The sequence below is a fragment of the Zonotrichia leucophrys genome, chromosome 19 (genome assembly GCF_028769735.1).
Source record: "Zonotrichia leucophrys gambelii isolate GWCS_2022_RI chromosome 19, RI_Zleu_2.0, whole genome shotgun sequence".
In the NCBI taxonomy this organism is placed as follows: Eukaryota; Metazoa; Chordata; class Aves; order Passeriformes; family Passerellidae; genus Zonotrichia; species Zonotrichia leucophrys.
In genome coordinates this window covers 9651972-9677126 of record NC_088188.1, presented here as the reverse complement: position 1 = coordinate 9677126, position 25155 = coordinate 9651972, and the positions used below count along the sequence as shown (strand labels likewise).

Below are 25155 nucleotides of genomic sequence, written 5' to 3'. Positions count from 1 at the left end.
GGTTTTTTTAAGCCCCAGTTGGAAGAAAAACTGAACTGTTCATCACAAAAGGAAACACTGCCTTTAATTTTGAGAAATTATTTAAGTCAGTTGAACCAGAGCATTCTGAGGTGGGTTTGTTTCAGCAACTTAGACAAAATGAAGATAAGCTATCACTACAGTAAAGTAAATATCTGATTGTGTTTGGGTTAGAAACATTTTATGTAAAATGAATTTAATTTTTACGTAAAAAAAGCTTTTAACTGTGAGTGGTTTAACCTGACTTCTGCAACAGAAGTACAGAGCTGAGGAACTAAGGGCAGTTTCTGCTTAGCATTTGCTTCCTTTATGCATAAACCAAGAAAAGCACTCCCCATTTTTATAAAAGCATCAGAGGTGCATAAAAATTCCAAATTGCCCTTCAGTTATTGCTTGTTCTTAGGTCCTGGGGTTTGGAAATGGCAGTGGCACTTTCTGTCAAGCTGCATCTTTATTCAAAGTTTTTCTCCATGCATCAAACTTCATCTTTATTAGAAATTTTTCTCCTTACATCTTCAACTTTTATGTGTTCCTATTTCTGTGAGGGTCTGGTTTAGTTGAAGGGGTTTTTTTGTGAGCTGAAGGACTTCAGAAGAAAATGAGGAAATATGGTTTGAGTTGCTGCAGGATCTGCTGGTTGTGTGCCCTGTAAATCTTGAAGCACTTTGCTTTTCCAACAGCAGTTTGGGGAGTGCAGTTGTTGCAGGCAAAACCATCTTTAATGTTTTGTAATTTGATTGAATTTGTGAGCGTAGGTAGGATTTTTATGGCTGTTGTCTCGATTGTAGGAGTATTGACAGAAATGAGGCACTTTTCCACTTGGGAAGGCAAAAGCAACACTTGGATATAAAAAGACAGAAATACCTTAAGGTTTGAAAAGGAATTTCTTCCATAATAATTGTTTTTTTCCTTTGTTTCCTTCTTTTTAACAGACTACCTAAAGTATGTTTCTGTAAGGGGTAGGGGCCAGTCTGTGTGGTTCTGTTCCTGGAGTAGATTGTGATTTTCCACTCAGAATTATTTAGGAAAGCATTGCCTTTATTGAGTGGGGCTACTCCTCACATGACAACATCTCTGGCTGCATTTATCCAGCTATGAAATAGGGATATTGCACTTTTTGGGGAGCAATGGGCTTTAGCTGTCTCTGTGACAATGTTATTTTATTTTTTTTTTGGTTACAGTAGTAAGTCGGTTTGGTTTCTGGCTACTTTGTAATTAAAAATATCCTGCAATGTGTGTGGCAATGCAGGCCTGACAATTGATGTGTCATGTCCATGGTTTTTATGTTAATTAAGAGGGAAATAGTGATACATTGTGATGTTTGGGATTGCATAAAGCTCAATTTGGTCTTTGTCCCCTTTACACACTGCTGAAACGCCCAATATACTTATATAAAATACTGTTATGAAACTTCATGGTCAGATTTTTAAAGCAATTCTATATTGGGGTTGATGATCTGGTGATTGATCTGAGGGTATAAACACCTGTAAAGTAGGAAGGGATCCCTACCTGATAGGATTACTGTGGATTAATTCATTAATGGTTGTAACAGGTTTGCAAATCCCTCAGCTCTCCAGGAACCCAAAGCTTTGTTGTATCCTTTTTATTTTTTAAATACTGCTGACTTTAATGTGGTTGATGGAAGGAAATCCAAAGGGCTTGCAGTCCTTAAGCCAAACAATTATCTCCAGGCAAGTATTTTTGCAAAATTCCGTGGTGGTTTTTGCTGTAGTGAGAAGGGGCTCTGGGAGCTGGCAGCAAAACAATGTCTGGAATTTCAGCTATAAAAACAAAATGCACAAACCCCTCCAGAGTGAAGGAAACGTCTGAAATGGTCACCAGCATAATACGGTGCTGGGATGTGTAATTCCAGAGGGGTCATGAGTGGGAAAATAGGGGTGAAAGCATGGAGCAGGGAAAGATGGGGGTCTGAGTGACAGTGGGGTTCCTGGAGCAGGGAAAGATGGGGGTCTGAGTGACAGTGGGGTTCCTGGAGCAGGGAGGGACAGGAGGGCTGAGTAGCAGCCAGGGGGTTCCTGGAGCAAGGAGAGCAATCTTTGCTTCCCGTTCTGCATCCCACTTGCGATGCTGAGCTCTGTGAAGCCTTTATGGAGCTCGTGTGGTGGAAGGGACCCGGGGGACACTCATGGCTCTCTACACCTTCCTTGTGAGGGCGAGAGCAGGGGCAGACCCCGATTTCTGTGCTGAGCAGCGACAGCACCGTGGGGACCGGCCCGAACTTGTGTCGGGCGGGAGATCGGGGAAAGGCTCTTCCCCCGCAGCGCTGGCACTGCCCGGGCTCCCCAGGGAACGGGCACGGCCCCGAGGCTGCCGGAGCTCCCGGAGCGTTCGCACAGCGCTGCCAGGGCTGCCCAGTGAGGGTTCTTGTGGTGTCAGCAGGAGGCTCCCGGTGGGTCCCGTCCCGTCCCGCCCGGGCTCGGTCGCAGTTTCGCGATCTCCGCCGCCGCCGCGCTCCCACCCGCCGGCCGCAGGGGGCGCCGCGGAGCCCGGGCCGCGCCCGCCGCCCCTTCCGCCGCGGCGGGGCCGGCAGGGGGCGCTGGGCGGGCCGGGCCCGTTCCCGTTCCGGCGGGCGCAGCGAGCGGCAGCGGGAGCGGCCCGGGCCGCCGCGGACATGCCCGAGCGCCGCCGTCTCCGGCAATAGTCGTCGGCGGGCGGGCAGCGGCGGGAGCGCCGCGCGGAGCCGCCCCCCCTTCTCCCCATGGAGGGGCCGTACGCGCTCGGGGTGAGCGTGTTCTCCGACCAGGGCGGCAGGAAATACATGGAGGACGTGACCCACATCGTGGTGGAGCCCGAGCCGCCGCCGGCCGGGGCGCACAAAGGCGGAGCGGCGCCCGCAGGCCCCGGCGCCGCCGAGCCCCCGGCCGAGAGCGGGCGGCGGCGGGGAGGGACCCCGCGGGCGGCCGAGGACGGAGCGCAGCCCCCCGGCACCGGCCCCGGGCGGCGGCCGCGCCGCTCCGTCGCCTTCTTCGCCGTGTGCGACGGGCACGGCGGGCGGGAGGCGGCCCAGTTCGCCCGCGAGAACCTGTGGGGCTTCATCAAGAAGCAGAAGGGATTCTGCTCGGCCGAGCCCGCCGAGGTGTGCGCGGCCCTGCGCAAGGGCTTCATCGCCTGCCACCGCGCCATGTGGAAAAAGCTGCGTAAGTGCCCGCGGAGCCTCCGCTGCCCCCGCCGCCTTTCCTCCCCCTCTCCCGCACTATTGTGAGCGCCTCCCTCCCTCCCGAAATCCCTGCTGCCGTCCCCGCGCCGGGAATCGCGGCGGAGGCGGGAGGGCAGCCCGGCCGATAATTCGGGAGAACGAGGAGCGCTGGAGGGCACGCTGGGAGAGCAGAGATGTAAACACGGGGCGAGCATACGCTGCTGTGTTACGTAGCCGGGGATGGGGCGATGGTAGGGCTGCAGTTTGTTTTCGGGGTGTTAGGCGTTAATTTCCAAATTCGATTCATTAGGAAGGTCTTAATCTTGTTGCCTTGGGTAATCGCACTGAGCTCCCCCTTAGATTTTCCTTGCGTCATGAAAAGGGAAAAAAAAGTAATTTTAACAAACTGAAATGGGCTGGGAACGGTGGTTTTTTCCATAACAGTGCTTCTGACTGTTTTTGTGAGTCCTGATGGAAGGATTGAAATTGTGTCTGGTTTATAACTCGTTCATGTGTGAGCATGGGGGAATACTCAGTGTCCCTGACAAATAGAAAACTCACTTAGTATCCTAAGGATGGTTTTGATAGATATAACTATATATATCATTATTTTGTATTTGTGTGTGTATTAGTTGATTGAGTGCAGTAGCATGGACGCTGTAAATAAGTCCGTGTTAAGGACAGGAGCATGCCCAGACAAGTGACAGTCACCATTCCTGTACTCATCCCTCTCCCTGAGGTCTTCTGAGGCCACAGTTGGAGTTTCTGAAAGGTTTTTTTTTCTTCCTGAGGTGAAGGTTCTGACTTAGAGCCTGGTTGTTTATATAGAATGTGTAGAATGTGAGTGTATTATTTGTGCATTTAGGCATGCAAAAGCCTCAGAGAAGAAGCAAGAGCAGGGTTCAGCGTGTGAAGGGAGGTGTGGAACACGGCAAAACTGGATCCAGAATAGTGACAGTGACAGCTGGGCTTGGGAGGGAAACCTGAAAAGCAAGAATTGCACTCAGTGCACCTTGAGCTTTCAGTGGGTGATTCAGGAGGGGTGTGGGGTAATTATAGTTTCAAAACAGTTTCATTTTCCTTTTTCTTGAATAGCAAAATAGAGAAGTTGTGCAAATATCAGATACTTGAGGAGATGTTGGGGGAAGGAACAGTAAGTTTGAGGGTACAGAGGGAAGGGTGTGAGTTTTAGAAGCACCAGAACTTGACCACATCCTTGGCAATGGGGTGTGCAGCCTCCTGGGCTGCAGGGCTGGGTGATAAGGAGCAAAATGTGTGAGCAGGGCACATGGCACGGGGTGGGGGCAGATAAGGAGCTCAGTTTTGTGGCTCTCGAGTCCCTGGTGTGTAATTTGTGCCTGGAACTCTGTGTGAGCACCGAGGCAGGAGGAGAAGAGTGCAGGGAGCTCTGTTCAGCGATGGTGTTTAGCAAACAGCACCGGGGCTGTGGAAACAATTGGAGTTGTTGTGAGAAACAGCCCAGCTCTGGCCGGGAGCCTTTGGTGGCATCCGAGGTGGGCTGTTTGGGAAACTCCAGAGCGTGTTTGCTCCTCCTGGTTCCTGCTGCACGTGCTGAGCAGCCCGAGCTCTGTGGGACAAGCCCATCATTATCTCTGCTTTATTACTTCATCCTGTTCTGGAGGCCCAGTGGGAATTCTACTGACAGGCAATCATTTTCCACATTACCACGTGGAAAGCAGCTTTTATCTGTGTGGTGGTGACACTGTGGGCACGAAATGGAGACTTGGCTGTGTTGGTGCCTTGAGGTGTGTGGGAGAATGGTTTGGAATTTTGGGGTGGAGGATGGAGCTTTCAGTGGGCTGTTAGAAGGGAGCTTGGACTCAGCTGCCCTCTTGGTTGTTGGGAGTTCTGTGGGTGTCCCCTGATAGACACAAACCACACTGATCATGACAGTACCAGAAAAATGCCCATTTGTCACTGGTGATCATTTTTGGTGTTTATTCTGTAGTAATAAAATTCTATGAATGCCAAAGGTCTTCTGGAGTGAGAGTTCATTTTGGAAGGTTCAGAATGAGTTGAGTTTATGAGGTCAAAGTGACAAAGCTGAGTGTGAAGGGCAGTGGTTTTCAAGTACAGGGAGGGGTATGTTTTAGAAAGATGTGCTGTTGGTGCTCCTGATCCCTGGAGGAGTTGGGTCCATGGATTTGGTTTTAAAGCTTGAGCTCAGAAGAAAACCCAGCAGTTCTGGCACTTTGCTGGTTCCTAGTGAGACAATCTCTGGAGGGAACTGGGAGCAAGGCATGAACTGCAGTCTCTGGATGACAGGCAGATAATTCCTGGTTTTATTGAGCCTAAAATCTGAGGCTGCTGCATCATTCCTTCTCCCACAAGTGGGTGATTTCCTTCTCTCTGCTCCCCATCCCCATAAAGACTGATTTGACTCTCTAATACATTTTATTGCTGTTCAGGGGTTGTTACACTGACAGAAACTCATTAGTTGCAGCTTGTTTTCTGTTAAGTGCATGGTTGAAGTCCTCATTACCACTTGGCTCCCTCCCTTGTTTGCTTTCCTTTTGGAATGTGTTAGATTTAATATCCTCAGTTAAAACTGCCAGACAAAGTACTTCCAATAAGCTGATTGAATGTTTGTGTTCTTGAAATAAAGCTGCTCCTAGGGAGAAAGTGCATTTTAGTATTTAGAGCACAAAGCTAGAACTGTTGGAACTTAAATGTTTAAATTGTGCTGGATGTCTTGGTAGCTTGAAATGCAACTTTTATCTTCATACTGCCTGTGAATTCTACATCTCCAAATTCTCCTTTTCCATCAGCTCTCTTCCATGTCTTCTTCCCTCAGGCACCTGAGCATCAATCAGTGCTACTAGAACTTAAGGTCCTCATTTTGTTTTGATTCTGTTTAAAGCTTTAGAAGGTTAAAATATCAGTTTTCACAGAGGGTAAGGTGTAACTGTGCTTTCCTTTTCTCTCCTGGTGCGTTTATTTGCCGCGTGTTTGTTGTGCCACAGGCAGGAACCAAGGATGCAGCGCTTTGGCAGCCTGAGCTGGGTATTTCCTGCAGACAGCTTGTGTCACAGTGGAGATTTTGTGTGGGGCTGTGTGAGCCTGACTTGTGAAGAGCAGGAGATAGAATGTGACAGGGAGATGAGGCTCCCTTTGGAGCTTGTCTGAGTGGGTGCAGCCAAGGAGAAACATGAGGCTGCTGCTGGCACTGGGAACCAGCTGATAACTGGGAGCTGAGCCTGCCTTTGTGGGTGCTGTGGCTGGGTTGTGGCTCCATGGGGGTGTTGTCTCTGTCAGCTTGTGCACTTTTTGGGGGAAAAATCAAGTTGTGTGTGTATAAAAATAGGAAAGGAGTAAAAGAAGAATTGAGATGGGATGTAATTGGAGAGAGTAGTGTAACAGCAAATTCATAGAAGTGCTTTGAGGGCAGAGCAGTTGAGGAAGGAGATTTCCCTCACCAGGTGTAGCTGTGTTATTGCTCTGAATTCCAGGGGTATCTCCTGTAGAATTTGAGAGCACACTGAGGTAATCTGAATTATTCAGCCCTCCAAAGGGAAATGAGTAAAACATTGGAGATGTCATTCAGCAGAAAATGTTGCTGTTCAGCCTATGAAAGTAGTTTTTCCCCCTTCCAGGAATGTCCACAAATCCTGATTGCCAATCAAATACCCAGACAAAATAACTGAATTTAGGACATTTCTACTACTTCAGACAGGGAAGTGAAGAGTAAATCTCAATGAAACACTGGATTGATCCTGTTCAGCCCCAAGGAGCACAACATCTTCCCTGTGTTCTTCTAGTGATGCTTGGCATGTCAAACCAGAGGGGACAGTTTTTAGAACCCTGTTGTGGTGCTTTGATCCTGAGGCTGGGGAAGGATCTTAAAGGAGTGTGGGGACACTGCTGTTGTTCTAACACCCCACAGACCCCTGAGACCCCATCCCCAGCTCCCCAGAGCTAACCCTGTGCTTTCTGTGTGTTTGTTCCTGGTTTCTCCCTGCAGCAGAGTGGCCCAAGACCATGACAGGGCTGCCCAGCACGTCGGGCACCACGGCCAGCGTGGTGATCATCCGCGGCTCCAAGATGTACGTGGCACACGTGGGGGACTCTGGGGTGGTGCTGGGCGTGCAGGACGACCCCAAGGACGACTTTGTGAGAGCTGTGGAGGTGACACAGGACCACAAACCAGAGCTTCCCAAGGAGAGGGAGAGGATTGAAGGCCTTGGGGGCAGGTAGGTGGCGCTTGTATTTTCTGGAAAATCCCCTTGCCCAGGATTCTTCTCCTGGGAAGCTGAGAAGCCTCAGAGAAAAAGGAAAACAATATTATCTCATTGCTTCTCCTGTGTTTTGCTGCTTTGGAATGTGGTTTGGACGTTGTTTACCAACAGGTGATTGTTCATTGGTTTAATGTGAATTGTTTTTACTTGTTAGCCAATTATGGCCCAGCTCTGGAGAGTGCCACAAGATTTTCGTTATTATCTTTTAGCCTTCTGTCTGTATCCTTTCTCTAATATAGCTTTAGTATAGCATTCTTTTAAATAATATCATAAAATAATAAATTAGTCTTATCATAAAGTAATTAATAAATTCAATAATATAATTAATAAATTAGTCTTATCAAAAATTAATAAATTAGAACATGGAGTCAGATTCATTCCTTCCTGCCACAGGGGACCTCAGAAAATACCACAGGTAGGTTTGTCTGCTCTCACTGAGCTAAGCCTGAGCTTGTTGTGGGAGGGCACACAAGGAGCTGAATCTCAGCTATTTCTCTTTTGTCCTCTTAATTTTTCTTACAGCTTACTGGGAAATAAATTACAGGGATCCATTGTTACATGGTTGTGTTTTTTGCTAGTGGTTTATGGTGTATCCAGAACTTTAATTTCCTGCTGGATCACACAGCTGAGGGGTGCTTACAGTTCTAAATGTTTACCAACAACTTTTTGCAAGCAGAGATGTTAATTTTTGGCCTATTTCCCTTTAAATTCTGAGGAACCTTCAGGTTGTGCAAATTGCCTTTTCACGTAGGTAAAATGATAGGAGCTCTGGAATATCCAGTTTGTCCCAGCACTCTGATTTCTCAGGCATCCTGCATTGTCCCTGAGATGACAATGGCAGCTCTTGAATGGACTCCTCAAAGCCTCTGCTTAGGGAACCTGAGAAAAATCCTGGATTTGAAACAAAATCCCCCCTTTGCTGTTCTGACAGCACAGTTTAGCAGCTGTCCTTGCAGGAGCCATTCCTGCCCTGGCAGAGCTGGGCTGGGTGTGCTCCCTGGCACTCGGGGGAGCAGGCAGGGCTCTCTCAGGTGGCACCAATGTCTGGGGACAGCCCCAGGGCTGGGGGCTCTGTGTGCTCCTGGTGCTCACCAGATGATGGGCACGGCCTGCTCCTCCAGCAGGGATCACTGAAGGTTCTCCTGCTGACATCATTCATGTGGGAGCCCTGTCAGCCATTAACCTGCAGATATTTGTGGGAGTTAATCAGGGGCACTTTTGCTGTAGGTTTCTCAGAGTTTGGAAGTCTGAAGGTGCAGAAAACTGTTCCCTGAACCTTAGTATTGACAGGAATGTAGCAGATAGGGCCTGGCGTTCGGAAGATCTCGTGATGTTACGGGAAGACAGGGCCCCTGCCCCCTTAGATAAGAAAATTAACATAGGAATGTAGCCCCCTGAACCAGATTCCGGTAATTTTCCACTTGCCCAGGTAACTTTCCATCCCTACTAACCATAGATGGTAAAGACAGACCCTCACCTGACGTAGAAGCCCCCTAGACTATAAAACCCCACGAGAAGAGAGAATAAAGGCCTTTGATCCTCCACCATATTGGTGTCCGCGTGTTTCTTAGGCCCGAGCGGCCCTGGAGAAATGGGCCGCCGTGCTGTTTCCTGAAACCAGGCCGCCTGCCTTGTATCAGAAGGCAACACAGGAATAGTTAATTTTTAATTTTTCAAAAATTTTTGCTGGTGCTCCTCCTGTTTTTCCCAGGCTGGCTGTGAGGCATGTGGTGGGAGTGAGGTGGAAGTGCAGCTGTGCTTGGGAATGCCTTGTCTTTCATCAGAGCAAACTGGGAGCACTTAATGAGAGAGCATGAGGGAGTCTTCCATTAAAATGCCATTTCCCAGTAACAGTCTCAGTGTGGGATGAGGGTTTTTTTCCAGTGGTGAGCTCTGTGTGGTCATCAGCTGTACAAGTGGATGAGATCAGGTTTTAGGATGTGGTGTTTGTGACTGTGCCGTGCTCTGGATGGAGCTGAACATGCCCTTGTTGTTAAGGCCTTTGAAGTGTCAGGAAGTGCATCGTGAATGGCTTCAGCATGAGGAATCCTGAGGCTGTTCCAGAGCTGCTCAGTTTCTAATTACCAATGGCTGTTCCCTGGATGAAAGGAACTTTCAAGTATCCAGCTCCTAACTTGGTTGGGACTGAGCTTTGCTGGTTCCTGGTTTCATTAGCTCTTTTTCCTTGATGGCTCATATTTGTTGTTCTCCCTTCCCTGCCTGACACAGCTGCCCCAGTTATTTGCTCTGCAGCTCCTTTGACCCTGCAGTGCCACCTGGGAGAGCCCAAGCAGTGCTCAGTGCTCAGAGCAGGTGTTCACATGCAAATGCAGAGCTGTTCTCCCATCTCCTGCTTCCTGCACACACCAGCCCGGGACAATTCCTCTTTTGTGTCTGCCTCCTGTTGGTGTTCCTTCCATCAAGCAAATCCTTTCAGGAGGCTGCTCCTTTCTTTGCTGTTGTTTCAAGGGTGCCATGCTGGTCTGTGCAGCCAAAGTTTGGGAGCTGGAGAAGAGTGAAGGAGGAATTGACACCTGAGTGAGCTGGTGTTGATGGTCCAGAGGAATTGACACCTGAGTGAGCTGGTGTTGATGGTCCTCATCTGAGGGAGGCAAATCCAGCTCTGCTCTGACTCTGACAGATTAAAAAGACACTCTTGCATATTTTGTAACCAGCCAGAATTTCTTCCAGGTCTTCATTACCTTGCTTTTTATTTTCTTCTGCCTTCATCTCTCAGTTTTCTCCTTGGATGTGGAACGATATCGAACAAAGTGCTGTCATGTGTTTTGCATTAGGAACTGGCCATCATTATTACCTCCACATTTGCATATTTACCTGCTTTTCCTCACTGACACCACTGCTGTTGCTAACCCCTGTCCCTGTGTGTGTTCTTGCAGTGTGATCAACAAGTCTGGGGTGAACCGTGTGGTGTGGAAGAGGCCCCGGCTGAGCCACAACGGCCCCGTGCGCCGCAGCACCGTCATCGACCAGATCCCCTTCCTGGCCGTGGCCAGAGCCCTGGGTGAGTCCCTGAGCTCTGCTCAGCCCTGCCTTTGCCCAGCACACAATGCACAGGGCCCTCCTCACCTGCTTTCTCACAGTCTGGGCCTTGAAAGTGTGTTTTTATACAATTATACTGCGTTTTTTGAATAATGCTGTGATTGCGGAGAGATTGAAAAGAGATTAAAATTGGGGAGAGAAGAACGTGACTTCTAACTTTCAGGGTTTTCAGTGTCAGCCCTACAAGGATGGGATTTAATTTTACCACCAGCTAGTCAAAAATTACAGTCCCATTATCTCAGTGAGAAGGAGACAAATGTGCTCTCCCTCCTGGAGACACACAGGGCTTGCACGTTTCCATTTGCACCAGAAATGAAGTTTTGCTGGGTGGTGTATGAATTGCTTCAGTGTTTCTTTTGTGGAGAATATTTTTTTGTTAAGACTTGGCACAGAATGAAGTGAAAGTTAAATCTGTTTAACTTTAATTTGCCTTTATGGGAGCACTAGAAATGAGAGGAGCTGTCTTTGAGGAGCCCCTCATTCCAAGGACAGAAGGGATCTTGCAGGACCAGAAATTGTCCTGCAATATCCTGTGATGATTTTTTTTTTTGGGAAGTATTTCTTAACTGAATTATTGGGTGTCTCTTATCCATGAGTGTTAGTGTTTCTGGTCATTTTTCTCCTTAAATTCCACTGCAGAATGCCAATCTCTGGCTGGTGATGTTCTCTCCTTTGTGCAGTGAGGAGTTTTCTGTGCAGGTACACCCGGGATAGGTTTGTTTGATGGGATTGTGGTTTCCCTGTGGGAGCTGTGCTGGAATTCCTGGCTGGCAGCTTGGCAGTGCCCATGGGGATGGGCTGTTCTGGGAGCATTCCAGAGCCTGCCTGTGTCTGATTCCACAGGCAGGAATAGCTGTGCCACAGGGATTTGTCCAGAGATAAGGAGAATTTTGCAGTGACAATGAACATGGAAGAGTCAGCTGTGTGTCAAGCAGGGAGTCACAGGTGCCTGAAAATTCAAAATTTTAATTTTAAGGACTTTTTCTCAGCATCTGAAAGTCTTTATGTGTCATATTTCAGGTAGGATAGAATTTATTTTGTGGTTAGGAGACCTGACTTGAGAGTTGGAGTGAATCCTTTAGAGCTAATAGATGAGTAACAAAAAACCTTCATCCCCTGAGCAGCACAACCCTGTTCCCTCCTGCAGGACAGGGAGGTGTTCCTGGATTGCAAAATGTGAACATTTAATTTGGATTCATCTTTTCTTCCTGGGATTGTTGCCTGTCTAAAGAGCTGGCTGGCCTTTGGTCTGATTGCTCCCAGAAGCTGAACAGAAGGGTTTGCCTGGGCTTTGTGTGCAGATGGGAATTCAGGGAACCATGCATTTGTTAGCCCCCAGTGCATTCTTGGCCAGCAAGTGCATGAGGAGAGGATTAATGAGAGTTTTCAGCACCTATCTCTTATCAGTTCTGGGATTTGAAAGCTCAAACCCCATGCTGGGACTGCCTCCCCTCCTGCCTGGTCCCAACCTGGGTAAAAAATTTTAGCAGGACAACAAGAGAAACTTAGAGTTGGGAATTTATTATATTTAGAATGGGGGAGATTATCTGATTAAAACCCCTAAAATTTAGATCATAAATGGTGTTTTAAGTGTCTCTCTCTTACAACACTTGAAAATACTTTGAAGTAGTCTCATCCCCCAGTCTTTAGGTTTAGTGCACTGTTAAGGAGTTGAGGAAAGGTTTTGGAAATAAAATAGGAATATAGGAATAAAGCACTGTGGAAAAGCTGCACTCAAGCAGCAGAAATTCCTGGTGCAGAAGAAATCCTTGTGGCCAGATGAGTTCTGCTGACATACCCTCTCCCATTCTGATTGTCAGAAGTGCCCTTCTGCCCTAAAATAATAATTTCTGGTATGCACAGTGGCTGTGTTTAAGTATTTAAATAATGCTTGATTTATTTATAGCCCCAGAACAAGTCAGAAATATTTGGGCTTTGTGCTGTCCCTGTAGAGCATCTGTGAGATGTTTGATGCACCCAGCAGCTTTCTGTGTCTCCTAACAAACCATTTTAAGCTGTGGTTTTGTGTTTTCACAGCTACTTCTGCTGACCTTTCCTGGGCAGTGAGAACATTTTTTTTTAAATACTGGTTTGCCCTGCAATAGATAGTTTTGAATCTGTGCTGAGGGATTGCCTGGCACTGCTGGAGCTGCTTGGGAGGTGTTTCAGTGAATGAAGGATGAAAGCTGAGCCAGGAGCCCGTTGGTTCAACCACTCCCTCCTGTGGGAACATGAGCTCTGCTCTCCCTGGGTTTTTATGTAGGAATAGAACAGACTCAGCCCTATGTCAGTGGAGCAGCCTCCAGCATGCAGGAATTTCCTGCTGCCCTCTAGGAGCAGTTGTGAACCAGAGCAGGGAATCCACGTGGAGCTGCTGCTGGGTCTTTGACAGGGCCGGGGAAGCTGTTCCAGAACTTCTGACTGGGTGCCAGAGCTGCTTTGTGAAACTCTCTGAATGCACATTCCATGGAATCCTGGGGAAGAGGCTGTGGCTGACCTCAAATGACCTGAGGAAATTGCTGTGTAAGGTTTTAGGGTTGTTTACATGCATTTAACTGTTTTTCACATTAAATTACCAAACAGAGTGGGCACAGCTGCCACTCAGTTTTTCCTTCCTGCTCCATTGCAGGCCATGAACCTGAATCACATGGAATTGTAGAAGTTGTATTTACAGCAATTTCCAGCTCCTATTGATAATTGCTTTTCTGTTTTATCTCTATAAAACCAGACAAACTTGGGGTGCATTTAGGATTCTTCTCTTGTCCTCAGGATATCTTGCTGTAGCTTGAACAATTTTCTTCAGCCCTGAGACAAAAGAATAAATGTGCAGTGCCAAATGCAGTGTGTGCTTTGCTCTGGGACCTGTGTGTAACACATCCTGTGAGGGCACCTGTGGAGAAAAACTTTGGTTTAAAAAGCTCTGGGATTAATCAAACTCAGGTTTTATTTTGGACTGAGTTATGAAAGTAAAGTTTTCTTTCCTCTATTAAAATCAAAAGCCCTTTTTATATGCAAAACAGCATCTCCAGCAACTGAAATGAAAGACTTGATTTATGTAATTTCTGGACATGCTTTAGCTCTAAGAAGGCTTTGGGTTTAATCCAATCCAGCCCACTTACATGAGGGTGTTTTTGTTTGTAGCTGCCATTATTCCCTGGCAGCACTTGACTTAGGAGTGGCTTTGTTGTTGGATTTTATAAGGTAACAGTAGGAGAGACTGCTTAGTTTGATATATTCTCACAGGCAGCTAAATTAGTTTCCTGCTCCTTTAGTATCTGATTTCAAACATCTATTTCACTTTGTGAGATGCAGTGTAGATCTCTGTATATTATTCTAAGAACAGGTTTTTCTGGAAGATATGGAAGGAACTGCATTAATAACTTTTTTCTCCCTTTGGTTTGGAAAAGAAATATGCAAAGGAATACTCCCAGTGTGTAAGTTTTTAAAGAACAAGATTGTCAAGAGTTTTGTAAATGTTTGGGTTTTAATTCAGAACAAAAATAGTCTGGCTCTGAAATGGGATCCTGAGAGCCTGGCACTGCAGCCTCTGGCACATCCCAGAGGGTCACTGCTCTGTCTGCTTGCTTTGGAACACAATTAAAGACTTCAGAGAGCTCTGGAGTGCTCAGGGAAACGTGTTCTGTGCTCTCTGGCTGCTCTCCTCTCCCTTTGCCCTTCCCAGAGTTGGACAGAGGCTGCCATAGAAAATTCCTCTGCAGGCTGGTATTGCTGGGGTGTAAAACTGCCCAGCTGGGCAGGGAAAGGGGGCACAGCTGGGCAGGGAAAGGGGGCACAGCTGGGCAGCAGCTCCAAAAAGCTTTGCCTCAGGCTGGGGAGCTCTGCCCTTCAGGGGAAAACACAAAATAAAACCATAAATGTCCTTCTCCCCATGGGCTGGCCTCGGTGGGCTCAGGGTTGGAGGCTCTGTGGGGTCTCTGTGTGCCCCCAGGAGGGTCTGTGGGGTCTCTGTGTGCCCTCAGGAGGGTCTGTGGGGTCTCTGTGTGCCCCCAGGAGGCTCTGTGGGGTCTCTGTGTGCCCTCAGGAGGGTCTGTGGGGTCTCTCTGTGCCCCTTCAGGAGGGTCTGTGGGGTCTCTCTGTGCCCCCAGGAGGGTCTGTGGGGTCTCTCTGTGCCCCCAGGAGGGTCTGTGGGGTCTCTCTGTGCCCCCAGGAAGGTCTGTGGGGTCTCTGTGCCCTCAGGAGGCTCTGTGGGGTCGCTGTGCCCCCAGGAGGGTCTGTGGGGTCTCTGTGTGCCCCCAGGAAGGTCTGTGGGGTCTCTCTGTGCCCCTCAGGAGGCTCTGTGGTGTCTCTGTGCCCTCAGGAGGATCTGTGGGGTCTCTCTGTGCCCCTTCAGGAGGGTCTGTGGGGTCTCTCTGTGCCCCTTCAGGAGGGTCTGTGGGGTCTCTGTGCCCTCAGGAGGGTCTGTGGGGTCTCTCTGTGTGCCCCCAGTAGGCTCTGTGGGGTCTCTGTGCGCCCTCAGGAGGCTCTGTGGGGTCTCTGTGCCCCTCAGGAGGCTCTGTGGGGTCTCTGTGTGCCCCCAGGAGGCTCTGTGGGGTCTCTGTGTGCCCTCAGGAGGCTCTGTGGGGTCTCTGTGTGCCCCCAGGAGGGTCTGTGGGGTCTCTGTGTGCCCCCCAGGAGGGTCTGTGGGGTCTCTGTGTGCCCCCAGGAGGGTCTGTGGGTCTCTGTGTGCCCCCCAGGAGGGTCTGTGGGGTCTCTGTGTGCCCCAGGAGGGTCTGTGGGGTCTCTGTGTGCCCCCAGGAGGCTCTGTGGGGTCTCTGTGTGCCCTCAGGAGGGTCTGTGGGGTCTCTGTGTGCCCTCAGGAGGGTCTGTGGGGTCTCTGTGTGCCCTCAGGAGGGTCTGTGGGGTCTCTGTGTGCCCTCAGGAGGCTCTGTGGGGTCTCTCTGTGCCCCCAGGAAGGTCTGTGGGGTCTCTGTGTGCCCCCAGGGGGCTCTGTGGGGTCTCTGTGCCCCCAGGAGGCTCTGTGGGGTCTCTCTGTGCCCCCAGGAAGGTCTGTGGGGTCTCTGTGCCCTCAGGAGGCTCTGTGGGGTCGCTGTGCCCCCAGGAGGGTCTGTGGGGTCTCTCTGTGCCCCTCAGGAGGGTCTGTGGGGTCTCTGTGCCCCCAGGAGGGTCTGTGGGGTCTCTGTGTGCCCCCAGGAGGGTCTGTGGGGTCTCTGTGTGCCCCCAGGAGGGTCTGTGGGGTCTCTGTGTGCCCCCAGGAGGCTCTGTGGGGTCTCTGTGTGCCCCCAGGAGGCTCTGTGGGGTCTCTGTGTGCCCTCAGGAGGGTCTGTGGGGTCTCTGTGTGCCCCCAGGAGGCTCTGTGGGGTCTCTGTGTGCCCTCAGGAGGCTCTGTGGGGTCTCTGTGCCCCTCAGGAGGCTCTGTGGGGTCTCTGTGCCCCTCAGGAGGCTCTGTGGGGTCTCTGTGTGCCCCCAGGAGGGTCTGTGGGGTCTCTGTGTGCCCCCAGGAGGGTCTGTGGGGTCTCTGTGCCCCCAGGAGGGTCTGTGGGGTCTCTGTGTGCCCCCAGGAGGCTCTGTGGGGTCTCTGTGCCCCCAGGAGGGTCTGTGGGGTCTCTCTGTGCCCCCAGGAGGGTCTGTGGGGTCTCTGTGTGCCCCCAGGAGGGTCTGTGGGGTCTCTGTGCCCCTCAGGAGTTTGGAATCCTTGGAGCTGCCCACGGTGATATTCCCAGTTGCCCTGTGAGGATTTTGGAGCAGATCCCTGCAGTCAGTGTGGGGCTGCCTTGGCTGTTTCCTCGGGCAGGGAGCAGATGGACAGGATGACACACACGGGCTAAAGAACCCAAATTAATGAACATCAGGTTATTTTTATCACCCAGCACAGTGTTTTTAATTAAAAACCCGATTCAGCTAATAACATTTTGTCATTTCTCCTACACGAGCATGAACAAACTGGAGGTGTGGGAATGTTGCATGTATTGCTGTTTGTTGGTTTTACCTGCTGCGGCTGACAGGGTGTGAGGGGAGCAGGAGCGCTTTCCATGGCAATTCACCTGCACTCCTTAGCTCGGCTCTCCTGTTCCAGTATTTTTGATCTCGCTGCCAGCTGGCTTTGTCGGGAGCCCGAGTGCACCTCTGTAGGAGCGGGCTTGGCTTTTAATTAGCGCTCATTAGCAGCGGGTGCTTGTGGGGCTGCGCAGGGACAATCGGGGCTCTAATGAGCACGGGCTGCCGTGGAGTGGGGTAATTGACTTGGAGTATTCCCTTTCCTGCTTCTGGAAAAGTCTTTTCAACTGGTTGATAGCTTAGGGCAAAGCTAATGGAGGCGAGGAGGAAGACAAAAAGCTTATTTATTGTCTTTAAAAGAGTGCTGATGGATGTGGAAGAAGCTCCGGGCTTTGTCCAGCAGAAAGCAAAGGAAGAGCCTGACAAAACCTGGCTCTTGAGTTGTGGAGCTTCTGTTTGCTGCTCAGCTCTGACAGTTCAATTAATTTCTGCTTTTAAAGCTGTGTGTTCTGCGCGGAAAAATGTAACCAGTGCTTGCAAGTAATAATAATGTTACTTTTTGCTGCTTATCACCACAGGAAGCTGTTTGTGAACATGGAAATAAATTTTTAAAAGAGGTGTTAGAACAAATTATTATTATTCTTGATTTGAAGGCCTAGCCTTAGAAAAGGCTTTTAATTTTTCAAGTGTACTTGATAAATAGAATTGAAATAAATTGCTGTGGCAATGCATTTTTCTGCTGGAGTGGTTTTTACTCGAGGATGGTTTGGAGGGAGCTCTTGAGCCAGGGCATGATTTGCTGCATTGTTCAGCTTTGTTTCTGCTGAGGTGACCCCAAACTCATTCACACAGTGAGAGGGATTTAAAAATAGCAAAGTTCCCTGCACGGGGCCGTGCTGGGGAGAGGCTGGAGCTGCTCTGTGCTGCCTCCCTGCAGGGCCCTGTTCCTGTGGCTGCTGCCCAGCCCTGGCACGGCTGTGCCTGCCCCCTGTGCCCTGCAGGGATGCTGGAGCTGCGGGAGGAAAAGGGATGGCACAGGGAATTGAACAGGGAAAAGGCTTCAGGCTCCTCCTTTGCTTTTTGCTTTGTGCCTTCCCTGTGGCACCTGCACACACAAATGTTGGCACGTTTGGTGTGGGATCCACAAAACCGGGTTTTATTTCTGTTTAAGGAGAGCTCAATTCAGATAGATTTCAGTTTGGAGAGTGGTTAAGGTTTCACCATTTTCTAGATATTAATCTGTTTCATTTCTCCTTTTTCCACAAATATTTAAGAGAGTAGAACACCTCTGATTACAGCTTGGTTTAGTCTAAAGAGGATTAGAAGGTGGCAGCAGCTGAGCAGTGACTGGGCTGGAATTTCGTTATGTTCCTGTCCCCGTTTTTTACCAAATAAAAATTAAAATGAAGAGAAAAGTCTAAATTAAGCTTAGAATGCAGGAACTCGCGGCTGGTCATGACAAGTGTCTTTGTTTTCTGAACATTGCAAGGGACAGTGGCACTCGGCGCTGTCAGTTTTCTCCGGACTAGCTTGCAGATTAGGAGGATGAAAATCAAAAGTGAGTTGGGGAAATGTACTGAAAGACAAAAAGGGAACAGTTAAACGCAAAATACTTAAACAGGTGGTTCTGCCTTAAATAATAAATCTAGTTCGGGAGGAGAAGGAGAAGAAATGGGGGAGGGAGGTTGGGATTAATAAACCAGAGGTAGTTCAGTGACGAGAGGGGTAGGAGCAGCAGTCTCAGCATTGGGGAGGAAGTGAACATCTGAGGAAACTGATGGTGTTTGGGAGGGTTTTCTCCGTCGCCGCCAGCACGCCTGAACCTGCTGGTGACTCAAGGCTGATTTTGATGGATTTCCTGGGAAGGAACATTTTCCTCTGTTTTCCAAGAGTGGGATTCCTCACGTGCTGTGTAACAATTCCAACCCAATTTTGTGCTTTGCCAGGTGATCTCTGGAGCTACGACTTCTACAGTGGGGAGTTTGTGGTGTCCCCTGAGCCCGACACCAGCGTGCACACCATTGACCCCCAGAAGCACAAGTACATCATCCTTGGCAGTGACGGGCTCTGGAACATGATCCCCCCTCAGGATGCCATCTCCATGTGCCAGGATCACGAGGAGAAGAAATATTTCATGGTGAGAGCAGTGGCCAGAAGTCAGGGTGGAAATCTCATCCTTGTTATCTCTAAAAACTGTTCAGCCTGGTGGGGATGAAGAGCACCCGATGGCGTTGGTGGGGTTGGGGCAGATTGATGGTTTTGCCACGACATAAAAGTTGTTACAATGTGACTGATAGTAAATACCATGGGTACTAACATGTTTAAATTATTTCTCTTATGTTTTGGGGAAATTTGACTGGCAGGGTGCTGTCTGTGAGTAATAAGGGAGATTAGTTTCTTCTCTAAGGAAGTTATATAAAATGCTGTCTGAACATTAAATTTATTTCACATTAAGGTGCATGCTATAATGCAGACTGTTTAGACTGAATTAAATTACTCTCTGATTTATTTTACAAAACAGTTGAGAATTTATATTGGAGTATCAGAGAGTAAACACTCTGCAAAGCCTGTAGGTCGTGTTCCAACCTCTGACAAGCTACTGCTGTGTTACGAGCTCCTTATGCTGTTTAAAGCTCTGTGTATGTGGAACGTGCCACAGACTGACTTAAAGGTGGATTTGAGAAGGAAGATGTGTTTTAATTGGCATTTCTGGGGGTGCTGTGGGCATGGTTTGTAGGAGTGTGTGTGGCCCAAGGTGCCTTGGGGGTAGCTCTGTGTGACACCCTGTGTGACAGTGTCCTCTGTGTCCCCAGGGCGAGATGTGGCAGTCCTGTGCCCGGGTGTCCCTGTGTGACAGTGTCGTGTGTCCCCAGAGCAAGGCACAGCAGTCCTGTGCCCGGGTGGCTCTGTGTGACCCCCTGTGTGACACTGTCCCTGTGTCCCCAGGGTGAGGCATGGCAGTCCTGTGCCCGGATGCTGGTAGCTCTGTGTGTTTGGTGGCTCTGTGTGTGTGTGACACCCTGTGTGACACTGTCCCCTCTGTCCCCAGGACGAGGCCCAGCAGTCCTGTGCCCAGGTGGCTCTGTGTGTGTGTGGTGGCTCTGTGTGACGCTGTCCCTCTGTCCCCGTGTCCCCAGGGCGAGGCCCGGCAGTCCTGTGCCCGGATGCTGGTGGCTCTGTGTGTTTGGTGGCTCTGTGTGACAGTGTCCCTCTGTCCCCAGGGCGAGGCCCGGCAGTCCTGTGCCCGGATGCTGGTGGCTCTGTGTGTGTGTGACACCCTGTGTGACACTGTCCCCTCTGTCCCCATGTCCCCAGGACGAGGCCCAGCAGTCCTGTGCCCAGGTGGCTCTGTGTGTTTGGTAGCTCTGTGTGACACTGTCCCCTCTGTCCCCAGGGCGAGGCCCGGCAGTCCTGTGCCCAGATGCTGGTGGCTCTGTGTGTTTGGTGGCTCTGTGTGTGTGTGACACCCTGTGTGACACTGTCCCCTCTGTCCCCAGGGCGAGGCCCGGCAGTCCTGTGCCCGGATGCTGGTGGCTCTGTGTGTGTGTGACACTCTGTGTGACACTGTCCCCTCTGTCCCCAGGGCGAGGCCCGGCAGTCCTGTGCCCGGATGCTGGTGGCTCTGTGTGTTTGGTGGCTCTGTGTGGTGGCTCTGTGTGACACTGTCCCTGTGTCCCTGTGTCCCCAGGACGAGGCCCGGCAGTCCTGTGCCCAGGTGGCTCTGTGTGTTTGGTGGCTCTGTGTGACACTGTCCCCTCTGTCCCCAGGGCGAGGCCCGGCAGTCCTGTGCCCGGATGCTGGTGGGCCGGGCCCTGGGCCGCTGGAGGCAGCGGATGCTGCGGGCGGACAACACGAGCGCCATCGTCATCTGCATCGCGCCCCTGCGCGAGCGCGGCCGCTGGGACGGCGACGAGGAGCTGGTGCTCAACCTGGCCGAGGGGCCCAGCTACAGCAGCCCCGACTGCAGCAGCCTGCCCCCCTCCCGCTGCTGCACGCCCCCCCTCAAGGTAAGGGCTCTCCAGGCCCCCCTCTGCCTGCCTGGGGTGACTGGAACTCTGCCAGAGATGCAGAAATACTCACAGGAACTCCTGAGCTGTCCATTGGCATCGCTGTTGAATGTTGCTGTTTGGAATTTTTACTGTATATGTGTAGGTAATCTATCACTGAGATTGGCTCAGTCAGTTAAAACATGGTGTTGCCTTTGTGGGTCTCTTCCAGCTCTGGATACTGTGAAAGCTACAGTTATATCTTCAATACTTCCACCTGCAAAGGTTTGAGGGCTGGACCAACTTTTAACCATGTTTATTAAAGAACTTTAGCACTCTGCCTTTGGTGTTCCAATGTATGAATGCCAGAATTGCTGCTGGTTGTTTATTGGTGGCTGTTGATCTGTGCTTCCTCCCTAATGTGGAAGAAATTAGTACAGTTGCTTTACAAACCTTGAAATGCATTGTTTCTTAAAGTTTCCTGAGGTCCTCCCCAAGATTCAAGGCAGCCTTTTGAGACAGACAGGAAGCAGAGTGGGGCTCAGAGGTATTAAAAACCCATCCAACACACCCCCTTAGAAAACAAGGCTGGGCTGCAGTTTCCCTTCCTGCCTTGCCAGGTGCTTGTGTAGCTTGCCCAGCCCAGGGACTGCAGATTGTGAACCTGTTCCTGACAGGGTGTGCTTTCATTTGGGTTGGTTTGGTTGTGCTGGTGTTGGACTTTTATTTTTTTTTAAGGTAAATTGGTTCCAACACATGTTGCTGTAAAGAACATTTTCTTTCTGTACTGGGAGATCTCATTATCTTCCTTTGGTTGATTTGATGTTCTTTGTTGAAGCAGTGACATCATAACATAAGGTCTTTCTGGAGGCTGCAAGTTTGAGCTGTTAACATAAAGCAGAGCTCTTCAGAGGGTTTTTGTTTTGTTGTTTTGTGGCTTTTCTTCCCCCCCTCTAAGAACTGGAGTGTAGTTATGAGTGGCTGTTTGTTTCAGTAATTACCAGCTGCTCCTGATTTAAGTCACTGTCCTTTGATGTTCTGCAGAATCTTCAGATAATTGTCCTTTGGGCAAAGGAAAAGAAAGCAGAAATTAGAAAGGGAGTTTTAAACATTCCCTTGGGAGAAACAAGCTGCTAATAAAATGGCAAGCTTCAACTTTGTCTCCTCCCCTTTCATCTAGTGGAGCAAAATCCATGGAAAGGGTTTTAAACCTAGCAAAATCTTGAGGAAAAAAAATTAAATTGTAAGTGCTCCTAAAATTTTCAATCACAGTTTCTGTGAGAGAAGCAGGGGTGGCCTTGATGCCTGACAGCTGCTACCTGCCAAAACAATTAATTCAGAAATAGATGGAAACCAAAGTTTCTTAATTAAAAATATTTCTTAATTGCTTGTCCTTCTGGCAGCAATTCCTAATACCAAATTAATTTCAGTGTTCCTGAGGCCAGTGAGGAAGATTGATGGGACTGTTGAGAAATTCAGTTGGTGATTGGTGGTTTGTTTTTCCTGTGTTGTTCCATCACTCCCCAGCACTCCATCCTGTGCCTCTCCTTGGCTCCCCAGAGCTGCTGCAGTCTCAGCTGTTTGCACCAGCAGGAGATGCTGGGGAAAAGAGCCACAACATGAAAGGTCTTGCACAATAAAAACCATAAAATGAAGTTTTATGTGACACAATGTCAGGAATTAAATGGAGCAGCTGAAGGAGCGTTGCCAGAGCTGCTCTCTGTGTGTGATCTGGTTCCTCCTGGGTTCTGCAGCAGCTGTGATGGAGAATAACCTTTAGAATTCCATTCATAAGGGTCTTCCCTCTTGTTGCTAAATGTGGTAAAGGAATGGTATCTAAATGGTTTTGTCCACACATGGGCAGCCACAGAGGAGTGGAAAACCAGTGTGGATGCTGGGAACAATCCTGATTATCTTTTCTTTTGGAGTGCATTTTATTAAACCTGGAGTTGGTCTGGGTTGTGGGTTCAGAAGCATCTGTTTTTTCACCTGAGATGTTTCCCTGACTGATTCAGCTGGGTGCATTTCAGTCTGCAGCACATGATTTTCTTAAAATAATAACTGCTATTTGCCTTCCACTGGGGGAGTGGAGTGTGGCCTTGAAATTCACTTCTGAAGGGCTCACCGAGTAACCAGGGACAATTACAATTAAATCTTTAATAAGGTCAGAATTCCTATCTTCAGGGTGCTGCATAAACACTAATTCCCATAATCCCCCTGTGGATAGTGAGAGCAAGTCTTGTCCCCATTTTCCTGTTGGTAGAACTGAGAATGAGAAAAAAGCCCAGAAGAGATGAGGGTCAGGGTTCCTGGCACCTCGGTGCTTCCCAGGGGATGTGCTGTGAGGGATCCATGGGCAATGAAAGTGTCACTTTGCTCAGCAATCAGGGATATTTTTGTGTCTGCCCCTGCCCCTCTGTTGGCAGCTGAGCAGGAGCTTGGCCAGCCCTGCTGGCCTGGTTGTGCAGTCACTGAGAGTGCTGGACATGAGCAAGGTCAGGAGGCTCTTGCTGCCCTTTGGCCACTGACCACACACAGGTCAGAGGGCAGTGCCTCTGCCAGGCTCTGCTGGAAATCCTGGCTGGGTGTGCAGATGCTGCTGAGGATCTCGGAGGTTTCAGGCTCTGCTTTCCTCTGAGTTCCCGGCAGCTGCCTGCAGATCCCTCTGTGTTGTGCAGCTGCACTTCCCAGCCCCAGCTGGAATTGTTTCCCCCTCTCAGCAGGGAGAGAAGCTGAGCCTGCTGTGGAGCAGGATTTTCCTGCTTTTGATAAGGTTTAGGGCAATTCTGAAAGTGCCACACACTGTGTGCACCCTCATGGGACAAAGTCAGCCCCTGGCAGTGTCCAAGGCCAGGTGGGACAGGGAGCAAGCTGGGATGGTGGGAGGTGTCTGTGCCCATGGCAGTTTGGAATAAGTGATCCTGCAGATCCTTCCCAAATAATTTTGTGATTCTATTGTTATATTTATTCCTAAGTATTTTGTTTCCTTTTCCCTCAGCTCACAGAAGATGACCCCTGGCCACGGCTGAACTCTGCTGAGCCCATTCCTCCCCTCCTGCACAGCAACATGCTCTCAGAGAAATACCTGGAGCTGCCAAACGAGATTGCCAAAAGCAGTTTACCTTCCTCAGGAGGAACCCCCAAGGATTCAGCCCCGCAGGAGGAGAAGTGCAGCAAAGCCCTGGCGCTGAGGCTCCAGGAATCCTACAGCAATGGTTTGTCTGTCAGCCTCTCCCCTTCCAACTCGGACCAAAAAGGCTTCAAGGTGTCCCCTGGCGGGCACGGCAAGGCGCAGGAGGCGGAGAGGCCGCCCCCGGGCAGCTTTAAGCGGACTCTGGAGGAATCCAACTCGGGCCCGGCGCTGAAGAAGCCGCGGCGGGGCCCAGCGCGGGGCCCGGGGGAGGGCACGGCGGCGTCCCCGGCCCGCGGGAGCCCTGCCCGGTTGGCCATGAGGCGCAGCCTCCGCGGGCAGAAGAAGCTCAGCAGCTCCCTGTTCCACCCGCCCCGCAAAGCGCTGTGCGTCTGCTGAGCCTCCCCTGCCGCGCCTGCGCTTCCCCCCCTCGATTGGTTTGGTTCTTTTTCAAGTAGGAACTTTTTTTGGTATCCGACAGCTCTATCCCAGCCTTGTACTTGCTTGTATTATAACTGTGAATTTTGTAGATGTGTAGGGTATAAGTCACTGTAAAATGTGTGTAAATTTGTATTCCTTCATATAAATGTAGTCTCTTTTCTTCCTTGTATAATTGTTACTGCGGGGCTAAGCCTTGTTTTAAAAAAAAAGCCACAAAAACAAAACAAAAAGTAAAATAATCCTTTTTGTTAATTTACTAAAGTCATCAATTTGTATACGCTTCTTGTGAGGAGAATTTCACAACTTTTTAACTAAAGTAAATTATTAAACAGAATGGAAGATATGTATTTTCGTAGTCTGATATGTTCCACCTAAAGTGTGTCTTTTAGAGAATACACTAGGTCTATATTTTGGTTTTAAATTTTAGATTTCTCTACTCAGAAATGAAATGTATGTGGAAGCAGAGATTTGAGTCTTGCTTTACACACCTCAATGTCGATTTTATGTTAATTAAAATACTATGCAGTATCTTATTTAGTTGTATTTTTTGTAACAATAATCGTCAAAAGTATTTAGCAAAAGTGTGTTTTAAAAACTCCACCTCCCCAGAGCATCCCACAGAGCCATTCCCATCCCTGTTCCAAATGATGGCATTTTCTCCAGGCATCACTGCCCTCCTGAGATGTGTTTTCTGCTATTCCAATACCAATGGTGCTGCTAATACCTCTCCACACAAGTTCTTAAATTATTTTATGATTATTTTCATTGACTATGTGGACCATGTGTATGTTCACCTCAATAAAACACATGAAAATTTGATGGGGATGCTTTTTATTTTTTAATTTTTATTTCAGGCTTAAGTTCTGGTATTTATTCAGCAGTGAAATATGAATTTATTATTACAAAAATATTCATATTTATCTGGTATTAATTAAATATGTGAATACTCTCCCCTTTCTCACTGTGGCTTAGGAAACAAGACATCCTAGTTAGATTTATGGCAGAGCTGATCTTGGCACTTTATCCTGAATGTTTAACTGTAGCAATATATTAAATTTTAAAAATTTTATTTTGATGGGAAAGCAGAAGGGCAGTACTTTATTCCAGGCTGGTTATTTGTAGGAGCCAGTTCTTTACTGCTGGAACAATAAA

The 25155-nt window shown here is 49.1% G+C and overlaps 1 protein-coding gene across 1 annotated transcript; it reads left to right on the top strand.

The window, feature by feature from the left end:
• Positions 1 to 2594: 2594 nt before the first annotated feature.
• PPM1D (protein phosphatase, Mg2+/Mn2+ dependent 1D) lies at positions 2595 to 24822 on the top strand. Its single transcript, XM_064729441.1, has 6 exons — positions 2595 to 3176; positions 7158 to 7386; positions 10329 to 10453; positions 18393 to 18583; positions 20214 to 20453; positions 23431 to 24822. The coding sequence occupies exons 1-6, from the start codon at positions 2738 to 2740 to the stop codon at positions 23959 to 23961; spliced, it is 1755 nt and encodes a 584-aa protein (XP_064585511.1). The 5' UTR covers positions 2595 to 2737; the 3' UTR covers positions 23962 to 24822.
• Positions 24823 to 25155: the final 333 nt, after the last annotated feature.

Coding starts and splice junctions, on each gene's coding strand:
- PPM1D (XM_064729441.1), top strand. CDS start 2,738: ATGGAGGGGCCGTACGCGCTCGGGGTGAGCGTGTTCTCCGACCAGGGC. Junction 3,177..7,157: donor CGCCATGTGGAAAAAGCTGC/GTAAGTGCCCGC, acceptor TTCTCCCTGCAG/CAGAGTGGCCCAAGACCATG. Junction 18,584..20,213: donor AGGAGAAGAAATATTTCATG/GTGAGAGCAGTG, acceptor CTCTGTCCCCAG/GGCGAGGCCCGGCAGTCCTG.